The 19,867-nt window shown below is 39.8% G+C and overlaps 2 protein-coding genes and 1 pseudogene across 2 annotated transcripts in view; all 3 read left to right on the forward strand.

Moving 5' to 3' along the window:
- The first annotated feature begins 1,127 nt into the window (after positions 1-1,127).
- On the forward strand, positions 1,128-4,466 carry LOC141346001 (extracellular calcium-sensing receptor-like). The gene is made up of 6 exons (XM_073850920.1): positions 1,128-1,348; positions 1,501-1,792; positions 1,999-2,808; positions 2,921-3,148; positions 3,299-3,422; positions 3,553-4,466. Exons 1-6 carry the CDS (start codon positions 1,128-1,130, stop codon positions 4,464-4,466), a joined length of 2,589 nt encoding a protein of 862 aa, XP_073707021.1.
- A 507-nt stretch (positions 4,467-4,973) lies between these two features.
- Positions 4,974-13,229, forward strand: LOC141345278 (extracellular calcium-sensing receptor-like; annotated as a pseudogene).
- Positions 13,230-18,834: 5,605 nt separating this feature from the next.
- Positions 18,835-19,867, forward strand: part of LOC141346034 (extracellular calcium-sensing receptor-like) — a 4,429-nt gene continuing 3,396 nt past the window's right edge. The window contains exons 1-2 of the mRNA XM_073850953.1: positions 18,835-19,055; positions 19,385-19,676. Of these exons, the coding sequence (XP_073707054.1) occupies positions 18,835-19,055; positions 19,385-19,676 (513 nt within the window). The remainder of the gene's footprint in view (positions 19,056-19,384; positions 19,677-19,867) is intronic.

Genomic DNA, 19,867 nt, shown 5'->3' on the forward strand with positions numbered 1-19,867 from the left:
GAGTTAAACTGTGTCAGAACAAATTCTTCTTGATTATGTCAGATAACTTTGATAGAAAGTTATGTCATGGATTTCAATCAACCAAAAAATCAGACTGTCAACTGATAGCTCAATATTTGCACAACTATCAAGACTTTGTTCACCAATTACCAAGCAATGCTTAATTTTGTTCAGTCTGTGGTGTATTAAAGCAATTGAAGAAACACTTAAGAAAAATATGGTCAGGTCAAAGTGTCTGAATAATTTTTCAGTCCCAGTTTTTATCAGTTGTTCTTGGTAGTCCACTGTATGAAGATTTGTTGGGTATTATATGTTACCATTTACTTTATTTTGCTATCCTCACTTACTTTCAACATTTTTGTTTACTGTTGTACAATAAATACATTTGTGACCTGAAACAATACTGTATTACAGCATGGTAGAATATGATAGAGTAGAAATTTAAGGAAAGGAGTAGAAAACAAAATGTTAAAGTTTAAGCAATAAAGGTGTATGACTGTCATCTAGAGGACATTTTGAGAAAAACATTGACAAGCAGAAGACACTGTCTTAATAAGTCAATCCTACAACAATGTATTCATGAGCTCTTAGAAATTTTTATTTCTGTTGAGGTAGAACTTATTTTACCTTTAATGAAGTTCATGAGTTAATTTTATGTCCCCCATATAGCAAATATAATGGTATTATTATACAACATTATATGGCATCACTGTATAGTGCTGCTAAGCAAGCAGACATCATCAAGTAAGCATACAATATATGGAACAAACACAGAAAACAGTGATTATCAAATGCAATCACCTTGGATGTCCTCACCCCCATTTAGTTGATATTTAGCAGATTGGTTAGTTTTAATTTTTAATACCAAAACAAGTTGCAACATTTAAACAGAACTGTCCAAATTCTGCGCTACTACTATCACCAAATGGATTCACACAAAGAAGTGTTTACATTTTTCATGAAATCAACCTAAGATCATTTAGGGACAGTTTATTGAGGGAATCAAATGTATACACCCTAATTTCCAGGCATAGGCACTTGGCACCGCCTGCTTTGTAAAAGTAACATCCCCGCGACCTTCATCATAAATTAGTGAGATGAAGTGAGTGGGTCAGAAAATGAGAGAGATGTGGACCACTCTAATCATCTGCCTGCATCTTTCCTTTAACTTTAATTCTGGATCTTCAGTCCTTAGATCAGGTACCTGTCAGCTCCAGGGACACTTCAGGTTGAATGGAATGTACCAGGCTGGAGATGTCATACTTGGAGGCCTGTTTGAGGTTCACTTCCTCACTGTGTTTCCAGAGCTAAGCTTCAGAACAGAGCCAGAGCCACCATACTGTGAGCAGTGAGTCTGAAGTGGATAAGTACAGCTATTCAAGGATATACAAGCTATACAGTTCTTATTGCCTATGTGAATTTACTCAAATGATGTTTCACTTATTTTTGTATTACCTTTTCAGAATAGCTAAATATCAACATTTCTCCTACTTTTCTTAGATTTGATATGGCAAGTTTCCAGCAGGCACAAACCATGGTTTTTGCTATAGATGAGATCAATAAGAATCCAAACCTGCTGCCTAACATCACTCTTGGTTACCATCTTTATGACAACTGTGTGATGCTAGGAATGGCATTTCGGGCTGCCTTATCTCTGGTTAGTGGAACAGAGGAGTCCTTCTCTAACCTCAACTGCACTGGCCCTCCTCCAGTGATTGGGATTGTGGGGGATTCAAATTCCACTCCTTCTATTGCAATTTCCAGTGTTTTGGGGACATTTCGAGTACCTATAGTAAGATGAAATAAAACTACCAATACTAATAATACTTTTATTTACATTTTCTGCATGTTTCAGTACTTGTTTCTGTATACTAATTATCATTAGGAGCAGAATCTTCCTATTCCTTAAAATTATATGTTTGTATGTAAACAATATTCCTGCAGCTCTGTCTTTCATTTTCTTGCTCTTTATCTCTCCTCTTGCTTTTGTCTTATTAGGTTAGTTACTTTGCCACCTGCTCCTGTTTGAGTAACAGAAAAAAATACCCCTCTTTCTTCAGAACTATCCCCAGTGATGCTTTCCAAGTGAGGGCAATGATTAAGATTTTAAGACATTTTGGATGGACCTGGGTTGGTCTTGTCTACAGTAATGATGACTATGGCAACCACGCTGCTCAATCCTTCCTCCATGATGTGCAGGTTTTTGGAGGGTGTGTTGCTTTTTCTGAAATCTTGCCTCTAGATAACAACCGCAAAGATATTCAGCAAACAGTGGGAGTGATACAAGCCTCTACAGCAAGAGTGGTGGTGGTGTTCTCCACTTCAACATATGTGTTGCCTTTGATGGATGAAGTGGTATTGCAGAATATAACAGACAGACAGTGGATTGCAAGTGAAGCCTGGGCTACTTCACCTGTATTTCACACTCAGCGTCTTTTGCCCTTCCTAGGGGGCACATTGGGTATTGCCATTAGGCGTGGAGAGATCCAAGGACTTCATGAATTTCTGCTACACCTCCGTCCTAACAATGATCAAAGAAACAATATGGTGAGAATCTTCTGGGAGAACATGTTTAACTGCAGGTTCAACATCGGAGGAAGAGGAGAAAAAATGTGTTCAGGGCAAGAGGATCTGAGCAGCACAAATACAGCATATAGTGATGTTTCAGAGCTAAGGGCCTCATATAATGTGTATAAAACAGTTTATGCCCTGGCACATGCACTTCATGACCTGATGCAGTGTGAGGAGGGGAGAGGACCATTCAGTGGAAACAGCTGTGCAGATATAACCAACCTACAGCCCTGGCAAGTAAGGCTCAATTATATAATGCAAATTTAAGTCAAATTAAAGAAATAACTAGACACAAAATTAAAATAAAAAGTACAATGTATAACACCTGTCCTGTCTACAAACTGTACAGCTAGTTTACTACCTACAAAAAGTGAACTTTACCACAAGCTTTGGGGATCATGTTTCATTTGATGAAAATGGAGATGCCCTGGCAATTTATGATGTGATGAACTGGCAGCCAAGCTCTGATGGGTCGATCGTTGTCCGCACAGTTGGTGTGGTAAATGAAGGGGCAGCAACAGGAAGGGTGCTCACACTGGATGAGGATGCATTATACTGGAACTCTGAGATGAAAAAAGTAATTAACATGACATTATAATCATCTTTTTTCCAGATAAATAGTCTAAATACTACTCAAAACTATGAATGAATTAATGAAATCATGTTAATCAAATTAATTATCCTGTAAAACAAATGACAAATACATGACAAATGATGTCTCTTTTAGCCCCCAAGGTCTGTGTGCAGTGAGAGCTGCCCCCCAGGAACCAGACGTGCCAGGAGAAAGGGCCTTCCTGCCTGCTGCTTTGATTGCCTGCTATGTGCAGATGGAGAAATTTCTAATACAACCGGTGATAAGATTTTAAAATAATAATATTTTTCTATTCTTTTCCATTTCTTATTAATCTAAAATTTGAATATCATCTGAAACCCCCAACCCCCCTCTCTCTCTTTTCTCTTTAATTTATGTATCTGTTACAGATGCTAATGAGTGTACAATATGTCCAGATGATTTCTGGTCCAATCCAGATAAGGATCAGTGTGTTCCCAAAGAAGAAGAGTTTCTATCCTATGAGGATCCTCTGGGCATCTCTCTGACCTCTGCTTCCCTGCTTGGCACCTGCATCTGTGCTCTTGTGATGGCCATCTTTGCTCATCACCGTAACACTCCCATAGTACGCGCCAACAATTCGGAGCTCAGCTTTCTATTGCTGTTGTCACTCAAGCTGTGTTTTTTGTGTGTGCTGCTGTTCATTGGCCGGCCGCAGTTGTGGACATGTCAGTTAAGACATGCTGTGTTTGGTATAAGCTTTGTCCTGTGCGTCTCCAGCATCCTGGTCAAGACTATGGTGGTAATAGCTGTATTCAAGTCATCTCGACCAGAGGGTAAAGGTGCAATGAAATGGTTTGGGACAGCCCAGCAAAGAGGCACAGTTGTAGTCCTAACAGCCCTCCAGGTGGCAATATGCATAGTCTGGTTATCAAATGCTTCTCCAGCACCCCATAAAAATAGCCAGTATGTCAGCTCCAAAATAGTATATGAATGTGCTGTTGGCTCAGTGGCTGGGTTTGCAGTGCTTCTGGGCTACATTGGCTTTCTGGCAGCAGTAAGTTTTCTGTTAGCTTTCCTTGCAAGGAACCTTCCAGATCATTTTAATGAAGCAAAGTTCATTACCTTTAGCATGTTGATCTTCTGTGCTGTGTGGATTGCATTTGTTCCAGCATATGTGAGCTCACCAGGGAAATATGCAGTAGCTGTGGAGATATTTGCCATCCTAGCTTCCAGTTTTGGATTACTGGTAGCCATATTTGCACCAAAGTGCTACATAATCCTTTTACATCCAGAGAAAAACACAAAAAAAGCCATCATGGGAAGAGAAACACAAAAGAAATAGCTTTGCATTACTGTGATGTAAAATTATGAGTTCTGATTTGACTGCCTCGTATCGTTTTGAGTTTCATCTTCATAAATAAGCTTTTTGCAATGCTTACTGATTTGTAGTAGGCCTTAAATTATTACCATATAAGTTATCCATTTGTTTGCATTTGAAAACCCTATATCAATTTTTGTTATTCATATTTGTAATTTTATTTGTCCCATCAAACTACTTATAGTCACTTATGCTAGACTTCTCCACTCAGTGAGTACACCTAAAACCATGTACAGTAAGTTTGTTAACAGAATAATAATACAACAACAAGCAGAAAACCAAACTGAAGACATCACCCATTCATGGACAAGAAAAAGAACACAGGAAACAAATGGATTAAATATACAAAAGGTAATTGGCAAAGATTGGTGTTTCACCTGGTAACAATCAGAGAACTAATCAGCAAAAAACTGTAAATTGATTTTGAAATGGGCCACCAGACTAAAAGGCAGGTAACATATAACAGCAGTGATGTATGAAGCACTAAAAGACATTTTTAAGCCAAGCAGCTGTCTGCTGGTCAGTGCAGTGAATCCTTGTGATCAACCTGAACTCATTGTGAAATCTGCATACATGGGCCTACAGTGAGGAAACAAAAAATTGATCTCCTGATGATTTTGTATGTTTGCCCACTGACAAAGAAATTATCAGTCTATAATTTTAATGGTAGGTTTATTTTAACAGTGAGAGACAGAATAACAACAACAACAACAACAACAACAAAATACAGAAAAACACATTTCAAAAAAGTTATAAATTGAATTGCATTTTAATGAGTGAAGTAAGTATATGATCCCCTATCAATCAGCAAAATTTCTGGCTCCCAGGTGTGTTTTATACAGGTAATGAGCTGAGATTAGGAGCACTCTCTTTACCTGTATAAAAGATAGCTGTCCACAAAAGCAATCAATCAATCAGATTCCAAACTCTCCACCATGACCAAGACCAAAGAGCTGTCCAAGGATGTCAGGGAACAACCTACACAAGGCTGGAATGGGCTACAAGACCATCATCAAGCAGCTTGGTGACAGGGTGACAACAGTTGGTGCGATTATTCGCAAATGGAAGAGAAACAAAATAACTGTCAATCTCCCTAGGTCTTGGGCTCCATGCAAGATCTCACCTCGTGGAGTTTCAATGATCATGAGAACAGTGAGGAATCTGCACAGAACTACACGGGAGGATCTTGTCAATGATTTCAAGGCAGCTGGGACCATAGTCACCAAGAAAACACTTGGTAACACACTCTGCTGTGGAGGATTAAAATCCTGCAGTGTCCGCAAGGTCCTTCTGCTCAAGAAAGCACAAGTACAGGTCCATATGAAGTTTGCCAATGAACATCTGAATGATTCAGAGGAGCACTCGGTGAAAGTGTTGTGGTCAGATGAGACCAAAATCGAGCTCCTTGGCATCAACTCAACCCGCCGTGTTTGGAGGAGGAGGAATGCTGCCTATGACCCCAAGAACACCATCCTCGCCGTCAAACATGGAGGTGGAACAATTATGCTTTGGGAGTGTTTTTCTGCTAAGGGGACAGGACAAATACACCGCAACAAAAGGACGATGGACAGGGCCATGTACCGTCAAATCTTGTGTGTGAACCACAGCCAGGGCATATGAAAATAGGTTGTGGATGAGTATTCCAGCATAACAATGACCCAAAACACACGGCCAAAGCAACAAAGGAATGCCTCAAGAATAAGCATATTAAGGTCCTGGAGTGGCTTATAACTTTTTTGAAGCATTTTTCTGGATTGTTGTAGTTGTTGTTGTTATTCTGTCTCTCACTGTAAAAATAAACCTACCATTAAAATTATAGACTGATCATTTCTTTGTCAGTGGGCAAACATAAAAATCAGCAGGGGATCAAATTGTTTTTTTTCTCACTGTACATAAAGAGAGAAAGAGGTAGAGTCAGGATCAAATATTCTTGTTCATAATAATATAAACTATAAATTGTTAGTAAATGTATTATAAAATGAAAATATGCTTGATTTAATAAATAAGGGATGATGCAGCTCTATTTAATTTCACCAACTGGCTACTCTCATTTTGCACTGATGATATAATTTGAAGCAAGAGTCTGCACTGTAGTGATTGAGAGATGGAGCAGCTGTATCAAGGTCTCCCACTCCCACAGACTTAATTTTTATTTTTTTATAGCATCAAATAACTAAAACCATTAGAAATATCGCTACAAGCAGCAATTGTCGGGGTTAAAGCACTTTAAGGTGCGTCAAATGTTGAAAGCAGCTGAGTTGATTTTTTTTTAAATAAATTACATCTTAAAATATATTCAAATAGAAAAGTTTTTTTAAATAGTAAAATATTTCAGAATTTGACTGTTCTTGCTGTACATTGGATCAAATAAATGTAGGCTTGGTGAGCAGACTTCTTAAAAAAAAAAACAAAAAAAAAAACTAAATATCTTACTGTTCAAAAACTTTTGACTGATAGTGTGTGTGTGTGTGTGTGTGTGTGTGTGTAGTTTGGCCAACGTCCAATTCATTTACATGGACAGGGTGGGTTTAAGACCTATACTGCAGCCATCCACCAGGGTATAGTGATGACAAGCAGAAACAAACCTTTTCGAAGCTTCAAATCAATTAAACCAATTGTTTCACAAAATGATTTACTGTTTCAAAAACAAACACAACATGCTGGTGACACCTGCTTTTCAAAACTGTGCTGTGCTGTTGCAGGGCTTGTTGGGCCCTCTACTCTTTCTTTTAATTATACAAATATACATAAAACTGATTTGAGATTTCATAAAAACCATACGCATTGGTTCAGTGGTTTGCCACTGGGGGTGATCTCAGTGAACCATAAAAAGCATGATTTATGGTTTTGCAGATATTGCCCCCCCAATGGTTAAACAATGATATTTCTAAACAAAGCCTCATTTAATGAAATCACATGACTTTGGACTTTGATACACCCTCTAAACCACTGGTCCGAAACAAATGATGTGAAACTATTGAGGCAAAGTTTTCGGAGCTTCACAAACCACTGCTTCAAAAGCACCCATTTTAAATTGGTTTTGCATCTGCACGCCTCCATTTCTCTGTCTCATGCCTTCTCTCTCCTTTTTTCCTAATTAGATAAGTCACTACGCCACCTGCTCCTGTTTGAGTGACAAAACAAAGTACCCCTCTTTCTTCAGAACAATCCCCAGTGATGCCTTCCAGGTGCAGGCTATGATTTTGAGGATTTTGGATGGACATGGGCTGGTCTTCTCTACAGCGATGGCAACTACGGAATCTATGCTTCTTTAAGCAGGAAATCCAGCTGTTTGGAGGTTGTCTAGCTTTTCTGAAATCCTGCCTAACGATAACAATCCCAGAAATATTCAGCATATAATGGGAGTCATTCAGTCCTCTACAGCTAGAGTGGTGGTTGTTTTTTCAACTTTACCCTATTTCCTGCCTTTGATGGATGAGGTGGTTTTGCAAAACCTGACAGGCAGACAGTGGATTGCCAGTGAAGCTTGGGCCACTGCACCAGTGATGCGCGGGTCAATGTATAAACAACCCGAACCCGACCGACATTTTCAACTAACCCGCCCGCAACTCGGACCGCAAAAAAAAAAAAAGTAAATATTGTACCCGACCCGCTTCCTGACCCGCATGTGTAATATTTGCGACTGACAGCAGCGATTATATGCGGCTGCGGTTGAGGTGCGTTCACTGTCAAACATCATTCGGCATTAATTAGGTAGGCTAATTTTGTCAAAAGACATGTTCTTGATTACAAGAAAAATACAGATTGTTCTTGTTGTGATTTATTTTGTCTTTCCTTTATACAGATTTAAATAGTTTAGTTTTCGAAGTGCTCTAAATTATGTCAGTGATTCTCCGATGTTAAATATGATCAATAATTATTTTATTTCGATCTACAGTGTAATAAAAGTTAAGAAAAAGATTAGCCTTTTTCTTAACTTTTAACTTCTTCTAAAAATTATCAAGAATATTAATTGAACTTAATAGGCTAGGTTGACGACTTTTCTTATACAAACATAATGAATGCACTTCAAAACGAAGTTTTCATATATAAATTCAGGAATCACGAATATGACAAAATAATATTATTTTATATTTGTATAGCTATAATAGTTGTATCAAATGATAAGGAAATTATAGTGCTTTGATTTTATTAAGTAATGTTTAATTTTGTTCGTTTCGCTCTCTGGAAATGTAAAGAAAAAATACCGTTTTTACTTGGAATTCGTTTTTAATCCCTGGTTTTAAACAAGCATATACATGAGATAATTTACATATTATTGCTTGAATAAACGTTTAAAAACAGAGCTAGAAATTTTATAATTAAGGAAATTAAACTGACCTAGGCATTTGAAAAGACATAGTGAAATGTGTCTAATAATTCCAAAAAGAAAGAGAAGCATAATCAAAATATTCGAGACATTTATTAGGAATGCCATTTTCTTAACAATTAAGATGCTGCTTGTGTTTATCCAGTCTAATCAAAGTGTGCGTCTCTTCCCCGACTTTCCCAACAAAAATCCCACCCCCTCAGAAAATACATAAAGCTGACATTACTGAGCTATATGCGTTTAAAAGTAGCCTATTAAAATGGTACAATGGCATTGCTCAGTTCAACGTGTTGGGAAATCGGGCATTTTGTCCCGCGTCAGCAGTTAATAACGCTCAACATTCAAAAGGTAAATATTATTCAGCCAAGTGTAGGCTTATGTATTTCATAGAAAATTGTGTCTAGTACTATATAAATTACAAAGGTTTAATTGGCATCTTTATTTCAAATGGCCCAACCGACCGCGACCCGAATATCATTAAAAATATTTTTGGATGACTCGTAACCGCGGGTAACCGCGGGTGACCGCGGGTAACCGCTCATTTCGGATCAACCCGCGCATCACTGCACTGCACCCGTATTTCACACTCCACATTTCCTGCCATTCCTGAGAGGCACACTGGGCATCGCCATCAGGCGTGGGGAGATCCAGGGACTTCATGAGTTTCTCTTACATCTCCATCCCAGCAATGATCCATAAAATAATATGTTAAGGATCTTCTGGGATAACATGTTTGTGTGCAGTTTTAAAACAGAGACAGATGGAGAACAAATTAAAAAGGTGTGTACATGAGAGGAGGATCTGAGCACCACATACACACCATACACTGATGTTTCAGGGTTAAGAGCAGCTTATAATGTCTATAAGGCAGTTTATGCCCTGGCACATGCACTTCATGACCTGATGCAGTGTGAGGAGGGGAGAGGACAGCTGTGCTGACATAATCAACCTGAAACCCTGGTAGGTAAGACCCACGGGTGTATTGCAGATTCTCTCCAGGTATATAGAAGATCCAAACATAGGAAAGCAAAATATGTGTTCTATAATAATTCTAATTTCAGATAAAAATGTAACACACAATCCATCTACAAACTCTACAGCTGGTCCACTATCTAAAGAAAATGAAATTCACCACAGGCTTTGGGGATCAAGCGTCTTTTCATAAGAATGGAGATGCTTTGGCCATCTATGATGTGTTGAACTGGCACCCTAGCTCTGACGGATCAGTAAGGGTCCAAGAGGTCGGAGGAGTAAATGAAGGCTCAGCAGGGATGGTTCTCACACTAAATGAGGATGCAATATACTGGAACTTTGAGCCAAAAAAAGTAACATTGCATTTTAATGTAATCCTTTTTACAGATATAAAGTCTAACTATTAATGAAGAACATAAGAAGACAAATGTTATTATTATATTGTTACTATGCAAAGATTTAAAACAAATTATTTATAACAGATGCTGTCTTTTTCAGCCCCCACGATCTGTGTGCAGTGAGAGCTGCTCCCCAGGCACCAGACAAGCCACAAGAAAGGGCCTTCCTGTCTTCTGTTTTGACTGCCTGTCATGTGCAGATGGAGAGATTTCTAATACAACAGGTGAGATAATTGTTGTTGCCAAAATTTGAATATAATTTAAATGTAATTTCTTCTTAAATTCTCACCTATCCACAGATGCCATTGAGTGCCCAATGTGTCCAGATGATTTCTGGTCCAATCCAAATAAGGATCAGTGTGTCCCCAAAGTAGTTGAGTTTCTGTCCTATGAGGAACCTTTGGGCATCTCTCTGACCACCGCTTCCCTGCTTGGCACCTGCTTCTGTGTTGTTGTGATGGTCATCTTCTGTCATCACCACAACACTCCAATTGTGCGCGCAAACAATTCAGAGCTCAGTTTCCTGCTGTTGCTGTCACTCAAAATGTGTTTCATGTGTGTGCTGCTTTTCATTGGCCAGCCACAGTTGTGGACTTGTCAGTTAAGACATGCTATATTTGGAATAAGCTTTGTCCTGTGTGTCTCCAGCATCCTCGTCAAGACAATGGTGGTAATAGCCGTGTTTAAATCATCCCGGCCTGAGGGCAAAAGTCTAATGAAATGGTTTGGAGCAATTCAACAAAGATGCAGTTCTGATCCAAACAGCATTTAAAGTTGTGATATGTGCAATTTGGCTATCAACTGCCTCTCTAACACCACATAAAAACAACCAGTATATCCGTTCTAAAATAGTAAATGAATGTGCTATTGGCTCAGTGGCTGGTTTTTCTATGTTGCTGGGATACATTGGCCTGTTGGCAGCAGTGAGCTTCATGTTAGCCTTTCTAGTGAGAAACCTTCCAGATAATTTTAATGAAGCAAATGTAGGAATTCGATAACGCAAAGCGCAAATACCGAACAAGTCATCACACTTCAAAGATTCCTTTGTCCTGGCTAGTTGCCATTAGATTCTGCAAAGAGTGAAGCCTTCTTCAACTTTGTGTACCCCAAACTTCATTTGCCTTCGCGCCATCACTCCCGGAAACACGGCAGCACTAAAAGTTGATCCAATCAGAAGGATAATGGGTGGTTTGTGCTGACAGACTCGTGAAAGACGAAGGGTAAATTGTCACCTCGGGTTAAACTCCTGACCAGAATTAGCTAATTCTTGCAAAACGCGACGTACGCATCCAGAGAGAAAAAAAAAACGCTCTCTGTTTTAGAGCACCTAAGGAACAAAGCTCCAGTCTTTTGAAATAAAGCTGGCAAGGCACATGATGCGTCCAGCGTGACTCACTTTTTTTTGGACTTCCTGTCCCACTCTCGTCTGACATTCCGAATCCAACGCAGTGTCTCAATTGAGTACGCTGCAGAGACAATCTTTAAGAAACAATCAGCTTATCAACAGTATCATATGTTTTCTTTTATATGTTTGATGTGTTTTATGTGATCGTTGGAGTTTAATCTATGCATTTATATGCCTTTAGCAGTGACAAATGTATTAGCATGCAAGCAATATACCACTGTTTAATATGCGATGAAATATCATGATGAATGCAGTTTGTCTGAATGAACGAGAAAATGATATTGTGTATACTTTATGCATTGAAATAGTTTATTGAAGTTAATAACAAAAATTGCAGAGAAATCCATATCCTAATAAGTCACATACCAGAAGGAATTACAGGACAGAAAGGGGGTGGCATGACCCGCCCCTTTAGCAATGCCATTGGATCCCAGCATCGTGGGACGTGCCCTAGCGGCCCGTTTAAAAACTTTATGTTCCTACCAGAACTCAGCGAACTCAGAGCTCTCAGCTCTCGCCTCACGCCTTTCGCCTCTTGTGGTTGGAGTGTTCTTCCATCTGCGCTTGACCACTTGACTTGACCAAGCACGCGATTGCGCCATCAAAACTCTACAGAACAAACTGAAACTTCGTGACTGCCAAACTCTTCAAAGTCTCGCAACTCTGATACAGAAGAGATCCGAACGCATCGAACCGCGTAACCAGGCAACCGAAGACCGGCTCCAGCAACCCAATCCTCCACTTCGAAGGATCTCCCAAAGACGTCATCGACCAGCAACCAACCAGAACTTTCGCTCAGACGAGCCCCCGGAATCCCTGTTCCCGGCACAAACGCAAGTAAAACAGGGTCTCACATTCTAGCTGAAACTGGTGCAAAATATTCCCTAAGTAGTTAAAAGCTAAGTCTCTGCTTTTGTGATTTTCTAAGGTTGCGATCTAAGAACTAGTTAAGATGATAGAACATTTGGGGTTCTCTTCAATTCAGTAATTTCTCATCCCCGGAACTGTATGAGTGTGAGTGTGAATGTATGTGTGTGTGTTTGTGTTTTAGTAAATTAGTTTTGTGTCTTAGAGTAGTCAATAAATCATTGTTTCATTAAAAGAAGTGTCTTGAATTTTATGTTCACAAAAGTTCTATCTGTGTTTAGATCAAGCTACCTCAGCTTTAAAATTTCCTAACGTAATATTTTGGTTTATTTGTGATCTTGGCCAGGATCATAATATAAACCTTTTTGAGTTGATACAGTATACTGAATTTGACAACTTCGCCGGACGAATGGTCAAGAAGTGTAATCTATTAACTCTGAATCAATTTAATCAAGTTCCGAATCTTTCGATTCGATTCATTATTTGAATCATTATAAATTTGAGCTAAATAATCCTTACACAAAGTTAATCACTTTTAGCATGTTGATCTTCTGTGCTGTGTGGATCACCTTTGTTTCAGCATATGTGAGCTCTCCAGGGAAATATTCAGTGGCTGTGGAGATTTTTGCCATTCTAGCTTCTAGTTTTGGATTATTGGTGGCCATATTTGCCCCAAAGTGCTACATCATACTTTTTCACCCAGAGAGAAACACTAAAAAGCCATCATGGGAAGAGAAATAAATAAATTTAAATAAATAAATAGATTTACAAAAATGTGGTGCAAAAACCATGTCATTAATGACCGTCCTATATTGTTAAACCAATGTGGTTCAAATTGAGATGCAACCATGTTTTGGAAACATTCATGACTAGCTAGTTAGTTTCTACAATGATGAATTGTACTATGGTGCTTAAGCAGCGAGTTGCATTTGTGGTGTTCCAAGTCAAAAATAAATTGCCTACAAAAAATGTGCTTATAAATCCCCTATTATGATATATTATTACCAAATCCTGGGTTCTATCTTTTGCCAACTTGTTTTCTTTCAGTTAGCACACTTTTCACTTTAAAGCATTAGAAACAAAAACAGGTGCATAAGCTCAGATGAATGAAGTCTATGACCAGTTAGTTCCAAAACTTGGTTCAACATTCCTTTTGTACCTGCAATTTATTTTGAAACAAAGTTGAGGTTTCAACAGAAAATCAATGACAATGTCATTGAAGCATGATGTTGTGGGGCCATAGGCAAGATCATGAATATAGATATCACTGATGCATGTGAGCTTAAAAATAAAAGTACCACAAACAGATATACATAAAACACAAAAAATAAAATAAAATAAAAATAAAATAAAATAAAATAGAAAAATATATATTAATGAATTATACATAAATATTTGATATGATCATTATGGCTAATGATCACAAAAAAATATTGCATTAGACATTGAATGGTGGGTTAAATCTGAATTTGGAAAGAGGGGGAGACCTTTTTTAGCAGGAAGGATGGGTGGGGTAAATATTTGCCCTCAAAATCAAGAGCACCCTCAGTTGAAGTTGTAGTAGCATATCACTGCAGATTTGACAAACTATATAGTGCATATTTGTGTTTGGGCTTTGGAGAGAGTTAAAGGTTTCTCTTTACAATGTGTTTTACCAGTGTTGAGCAATGTAGCCAATCACAGATGGATCTGTTTATTTCTTGATCACAACTGCCAATCAGAGGTGTTTAGGTCTGTAACAATAGGACTCTGGGACAGGGTGAATAGAGCCAAATGCAGCTTTATTGGCAGACGTGGTCAAGACAGGCAGGGTCAATCACGAGCAAACATGAATGTCAAGGGCAAGACAAAAGCGTAATCAGAAAAGACAGCCATGGGTCAAAACCAAAAGAGCAGTCCAAAGTAACAAAGAAACAAACAATGAAACAAAACAAGGAAACCGGGAAAACTAAGGCTAGACTAAGAAACTAAAACAGAACTATGGCTAGAAAAACAACAAGGCTAGGAAACATGGAAACCTGGAAACATGGAAAAATGCTTGGTAAGGTCTGCAAGAGCAAAACAATACTTCGCACCGGTCTGTTTGGCATGGCCCACTTAAATGGCTGACAGACAGGAAATAAACAGAGAAGCAGCAGAGGGAGCAGCAACTGTCTGACTGGGTAAGGGGCATTGGCGCAGCGGACATGTGGATAGATGAGGAGTTGGGAGCAGACTTGTGCACGGATGCATGGACAGGCGAGGCCTCTGGAGCAAACTCGTGGAAAGACTCATGGACGGATGAGGCCTCTGGGATGCAGTGTGCAGCCCACACACTCAAAATGGTGATTGCCATAACAGGTAATGCAGTAGGCAATGGGATGCCTACCGGGCTGGAAGATGAGAGGCTTGGGAGCGTCAGCTCTGCGTGGTTTGCTTGGCTTGGGAGCGTCGGCTCTGCGTGGCTTGCTTGACTTGGGAGTGTCGGTTCTGCGTGGTTTGCTTGGCTTAGGAGCGTCGGCTCTGCATGACTTGCTTGGCTTGGGAGCGAAGGTTCTGCGTGGCTTGGGAGGCCTGCAGCCTGAGCTGACATCAGAGGAGTGTCCATTACACTGGCAATCACAACGTGACGTGGCTCTGGCAGATCAGACGAGACATGGCGTGGCTCTGGCAGATCAAACGAGACATGGCATGGCTCAGGCGAGACGTGACTTGGCTCTGGATGCTCGGACGAGACGTGACTTGGCACTGGATGCTCGGGCGAGACATGACTTGGCTCTGGATGCTCGGGCGAGACGTGACTTGGCTCTGGACGCTCGGGTGAGACGTGACTTGGCTCTGGACGCTCAGGCGAGACGTGACTTGGCTTTGAGGGAACAGCTGTGACTTGACTTGGCTTTGAGGGAACAGCTGTGACTTGACTTGACTCTGAGGGAACAGCTGTGACTTGACTTGGCTTTGAGGGAACAGCTGTGACTTGACTTGACTCTGAGGGAACAGCTGTGACTTGACTTGGCTCTGAGGGAACAGCCATGACTTGACTTGGCTCTGATGAAATAACTGTGACTTGACTTGGCGTGGCTGGAACAGCTGCGGTTTGACGTGACTCAGGAGGTACTGTAGTGTCTTGATGTGACTCAGGAGGTTCAGCTTGACTTGGCTCAGGAAGTGCTGCTTGACTTGACTCAGGAAGTGCTGCTTGACTTGACTCAGGAAGTGCTGCTTGACTTGACTCAGGAAGTGCTGCTGTAACGTGACTGGACTTAGCAGGAGTAGCAGCTGTAATGTGACTTGACTTATTAGGAACAGCGACTGTGACATGATTTGGCTTGGCAGGAATAGCAGTTGTAACTTGACTTGACTTGGCAGGAACAGCAGCTGTAACTTGACTTGACAGGAACAGCAGCTGTAACTTGACTTGACTGAGGAACCACATCTGAAGGGGCGGCCATGATAGGTGCAGACTCTGAGGCAGAAGACATAACGTGGACATAACAGGCTGTGGCTTGGCAGATATGGCATAAGTGGTCATTGGCTTGGCTGACGTGGTGTGAGCTGGCATGGCTGACATTAGGAGACTAGCTGCACGAGCCGACAGCAGCGGTGGATCTTTCACGCTGGACACCAACCACCTTGAAACGGAGTTGACATGATGAAGGGCAGATGTAGCGGCCATCTTGCAAGGAGACTTGGGAGTAGCGGCCATCTTGTGAGCAGACTCTGGAAGGGCGGACATCTTGGCCGGGGACTCAGGAACGGCAGCCATCTTGGCCGTGGACTCAGGAACGGAGGCCGTCTTGGCCGGGAACTCAGGAACGGCAGCCCTCTTGCATGCAGACTTGGGAGTGGCAGCCATCTTGCGAACAGGCTCTGGAAGGGCGGCCATCTTGTGGGGTGGCTCTGGGCTGGCGGCCATCTTGTGAGCAGACTCGGGAAGGATGGCCATCTTGGCCGGGGACGCAGGAATGGCAGCCATCTTGTGAACTGTCTCTGGCCATCTTGCGCTGTGGCCCCGGGCTAGCAGACATCTTGCGCTGTGGCTCTGCGCTAGCAGACATCTGGTGCTGTGGCTCTGAGCTAGCAGACATCTTGCACTGTGGCTCTGCGCTAGCAGACATCTTGTGTTGTGGCTCTGGGCTGGCATTTACTGTGGGAACATTGTTGTCCTCATCTGAGACTCCCACAGTAACAGGAGAGCCATTTAACAACAGTGCATATGCAATTAGGTCTTTCAGCGTGCAGTTAAATTCCCCTCCAGGTAAAAACGCTTGGTAAGGACCGCAAGAGCAAAAAAATACTTTGCACCGGTCTGTTTGGCATGCCCCGCTTAAATGGCTGACAGACAGGAAATAACCAGAGAAGCAGCAGAGGGAGCAGCAACTGTCTGACTGGGTGAGGGCTCCCTCTGCTGGGCTGGCGTTACAAGGTTAGAGTTCACTCACTACCCAAAACACCAGCATTTTTGTACAGTGTTGTGTTCTGCACACACAATAATACTCTCATTATAATAAAATATAGACACAATGAACTAAAATGAGTGACAAATTTAAAGTGATTATAAAGGAGCACTCTATACGCCATAGCAATGAACGGCACAAAACATTATGGTCAGGCCTATATACTGTATGATATTAAAGGAATAGTTCATTTCCAGAACCAAAAAATATAGATAATCAACTCACCCGTTGTCATCCAAGATGTTCATGCCTTTCTTTCTTCAGTCGTAAAGAAATTATGTTTTTTTTTTTTTAGGAAAATATTTCAGGAATTGTCTCCATATAGTGAACTTTATTGGTGCCCATGAGTTTGAACGTCCAAAATGCTATTTTAATGCAGCTTCAAAAGGCTCTATAAAAGAATAAGGGTCTTATCTAGTGAAACAATCAGTCATTTTCTAAAAAAAATTATATAATTTTTTAACCTCAAATGCTCGTCTTGTCTAGCTCTGCCATGCGCATGCGTATTCTGTGTTATCTGGGTCAATGCAGTTAAAGTATGTCAAAAAACTCTCATCTCATTTTTTCCCCATCTTTAAAAAGTTGGTTCAAATTTTTATTTATTTTTTTAATGACAGATCATTTCGCTAGATAAGACCCTTATTCCTTGACTGGGATAATTTAGAGCCCTTTGAAGCTGCATTGTGGACGGTCAAACTCACAGGCACCATTGAAGTCTACTATATGGAGATAATTCTTGAAATGTTTTCCTCAAAAAAACTTTTAAAAACTTAAAAAAAAAATATGACGGATGACGATGGGGTGAGTACATGATCTGTAAATTTTTGTTCTAGAAGTGAACTCCTTTAAGGTTTGAAGCACCTTCACTCATTTTAGAAGCAGCCTTAGTGATTTGATTGTTGAGCCGGGCCTGTAATTATCTAACATAACACGTTGAATGTGGTTCAATTTTCCCTCATATGTTCCTACCACAACCATGAGAGATTATCTGAGAGCCAATATTTAGTGAATTTCATAATACCACAGAGATTAGAACATTGGGAACTTTATTTTAGAAATTTTTGGGAAAATAATTTTAGAGATCAACTTTGCTTAATAAACAAATAAACAGTAAAGGGTTAGTTCACCTAGAAATGAAAATTCTGTCATTTCTCACCCTCATGTCGTTCCAAATCAGTAAGACCTTCGGAACATAAATTGACATATTTTTGATGAAATGAGAGCTTTTTGACCCTGCATAGACAGAAATGCAACTACCACATTCAAGGCCAAGAAAAGTAGTAAGGACATTGTTAAAACAGTCCATGTGACATCAGTGGTTCAACCTTAATTTTGAAGCCAATCACTATACAGTATGTGGATGATTAGGAGGTCATGATAATGGACAGAGGCCAATTGGCTAATTTGGTAAGGATGCCGGGGTAACATCCCTACACTTTTTGAAAGAACATCCTAGGATTTTTAATGACCACAGAGAGTCAGGACCACGGTTTAACATCTCAAGCAAAAGTCAAATGCAAGACTGACATCTAGAGGACGTTCTGATAGTGAGGGGAAATTGACAAGTAGATATAATGACTGTTTTGTCTGAATCCTTTAGCCTTTTCAACTAATCTAAATGATCAACGGATAAAACCATTCTCTTAGCTCCAAGTTTCTTAGCTCAGCATCTATAAATAACTATTTAAATGTACTGTAAATGTGTATTAACTATTTATTTTTTATCTAACAAACCCCAGCATAAACATCTAAAATTTTAACCATTTATTAATACAGATTTGAAAAGGAAATGATGGGATGGAAAGGTGACATCATGACTTCCAGAGATGCCAACTTAGCACCTCCTGCTCTTTTAAGCAACACCCCACACAACTGTCATGATAAATTAGCAGACAGGATGGGTAAGTTGGTTAGAAAGAGAGAGATGTGGATCACTCTAAACATCTGCCTGTATCTGTCCTTTAACTGCATCTCTGCAGCTTCAATCCTCAGATCAGGTACATGTCAGCTGCAGGGACGTTTCAAGTTAAATGGAATGTACCAGGATGGAGATGTTATTCTTGGAGGTCTGTTTGAGGTTCATTTTTTCACAGTGTTCCCAGAGCTGAACTTCAGAGTTGCTCCAGAACCACCATACTGTGAGAAGTGAGTCTGGAGCAAGAACGACTTCATAACTACAAAAGAAGAAAGAGACGTAGATTTTAAATAATAACAATAAATAAAAATGACTGAGAAATATGACAGTGTTTGCTAAATGATGGGCAATATAATGTTATCTTAAATAATAATAATAAATGAAAAAAATTATATTGTTATATTGTCAAATGTGTACCATAGGAGGGCTCCATGATTGCTGATTTCAGACATATTTGGAATGTATTATTGCTAATTTTGTATTTACTTATTTTTTTGTATCATGTTATAAACACTGCTTTATATATATATATATAAAAAAAACATTATTTTTTCTTTAGATTTGATATGGAAAGCTTCCAGCAGGTGCAGACCATGGTCTTTGCTATAGATGAGATCAATAAGAATCCAAATCTGCTGCCTAACATCACTCTTGGTTACCATCTTTATGACAACTGTGTGATGCTAGGAATGGCATTTCGTGCTGCCATATCTCTAGTTAGTGGCACAGAAGAGCACTACTCCAACCTCAACTGCACTGGCCCTCCTCCAGTGATTGGGATTGTGGGGGACCCAGGTTCAACTCCATCCATTGCGATTTCTAGTGTTCTGGGGCTGTTTCGAGTACCTATAGTAAGATGGGAAGAAAAAAGTAAAAATGCACTATATGTATATTTTTTTGTACTTTTCAATTACTTTTATGCTCTCTCTCTCTCTCTCTCTCTCTCTCTATATATATATATATATATATATATATATATATATATATATATATATATATATATATTATATATATATATATATATATATATATATATATATAT

This window comes from Garra rufa, chromosome 11 (assembly GCF_049309525.1).
Source record: "Garra rufa chromosome 11, GarRuf1.0, whole genome shotgun sequence".
Classification (NCBI taxonomy): Eukaryota; Metazoa; Chordata; class Actinopteri; order Cypriniformes; family Cyprinidae; genus Garra; species Garra rufa.

Excerpts from the sequence above, each read along its gene's own strand:
- LOC141346001 (XM_073850920.1), top strand. The coding sequence starts at position 1,128 with ATGTGGACCACTCTAATCATCTGCCTGCATCTTTCCTTTAACTTTAAT. Across the intron at positions 1,349-1,500 it reads GAGCCACCATACTGTGAGCA|ATTTGATATGGCAAGTTTCC; the intron begins GTGAGTCTGAAG and ends TACTTTTCTTAG. Across the intron at positions 3,149-3,298 it reads GGAACTCTGAGATGAAAAAA|CCCCCAAGGTCTGTGTGCAG; the intron begins GTAATTAACATG and ends TGTCTCTTTTAG.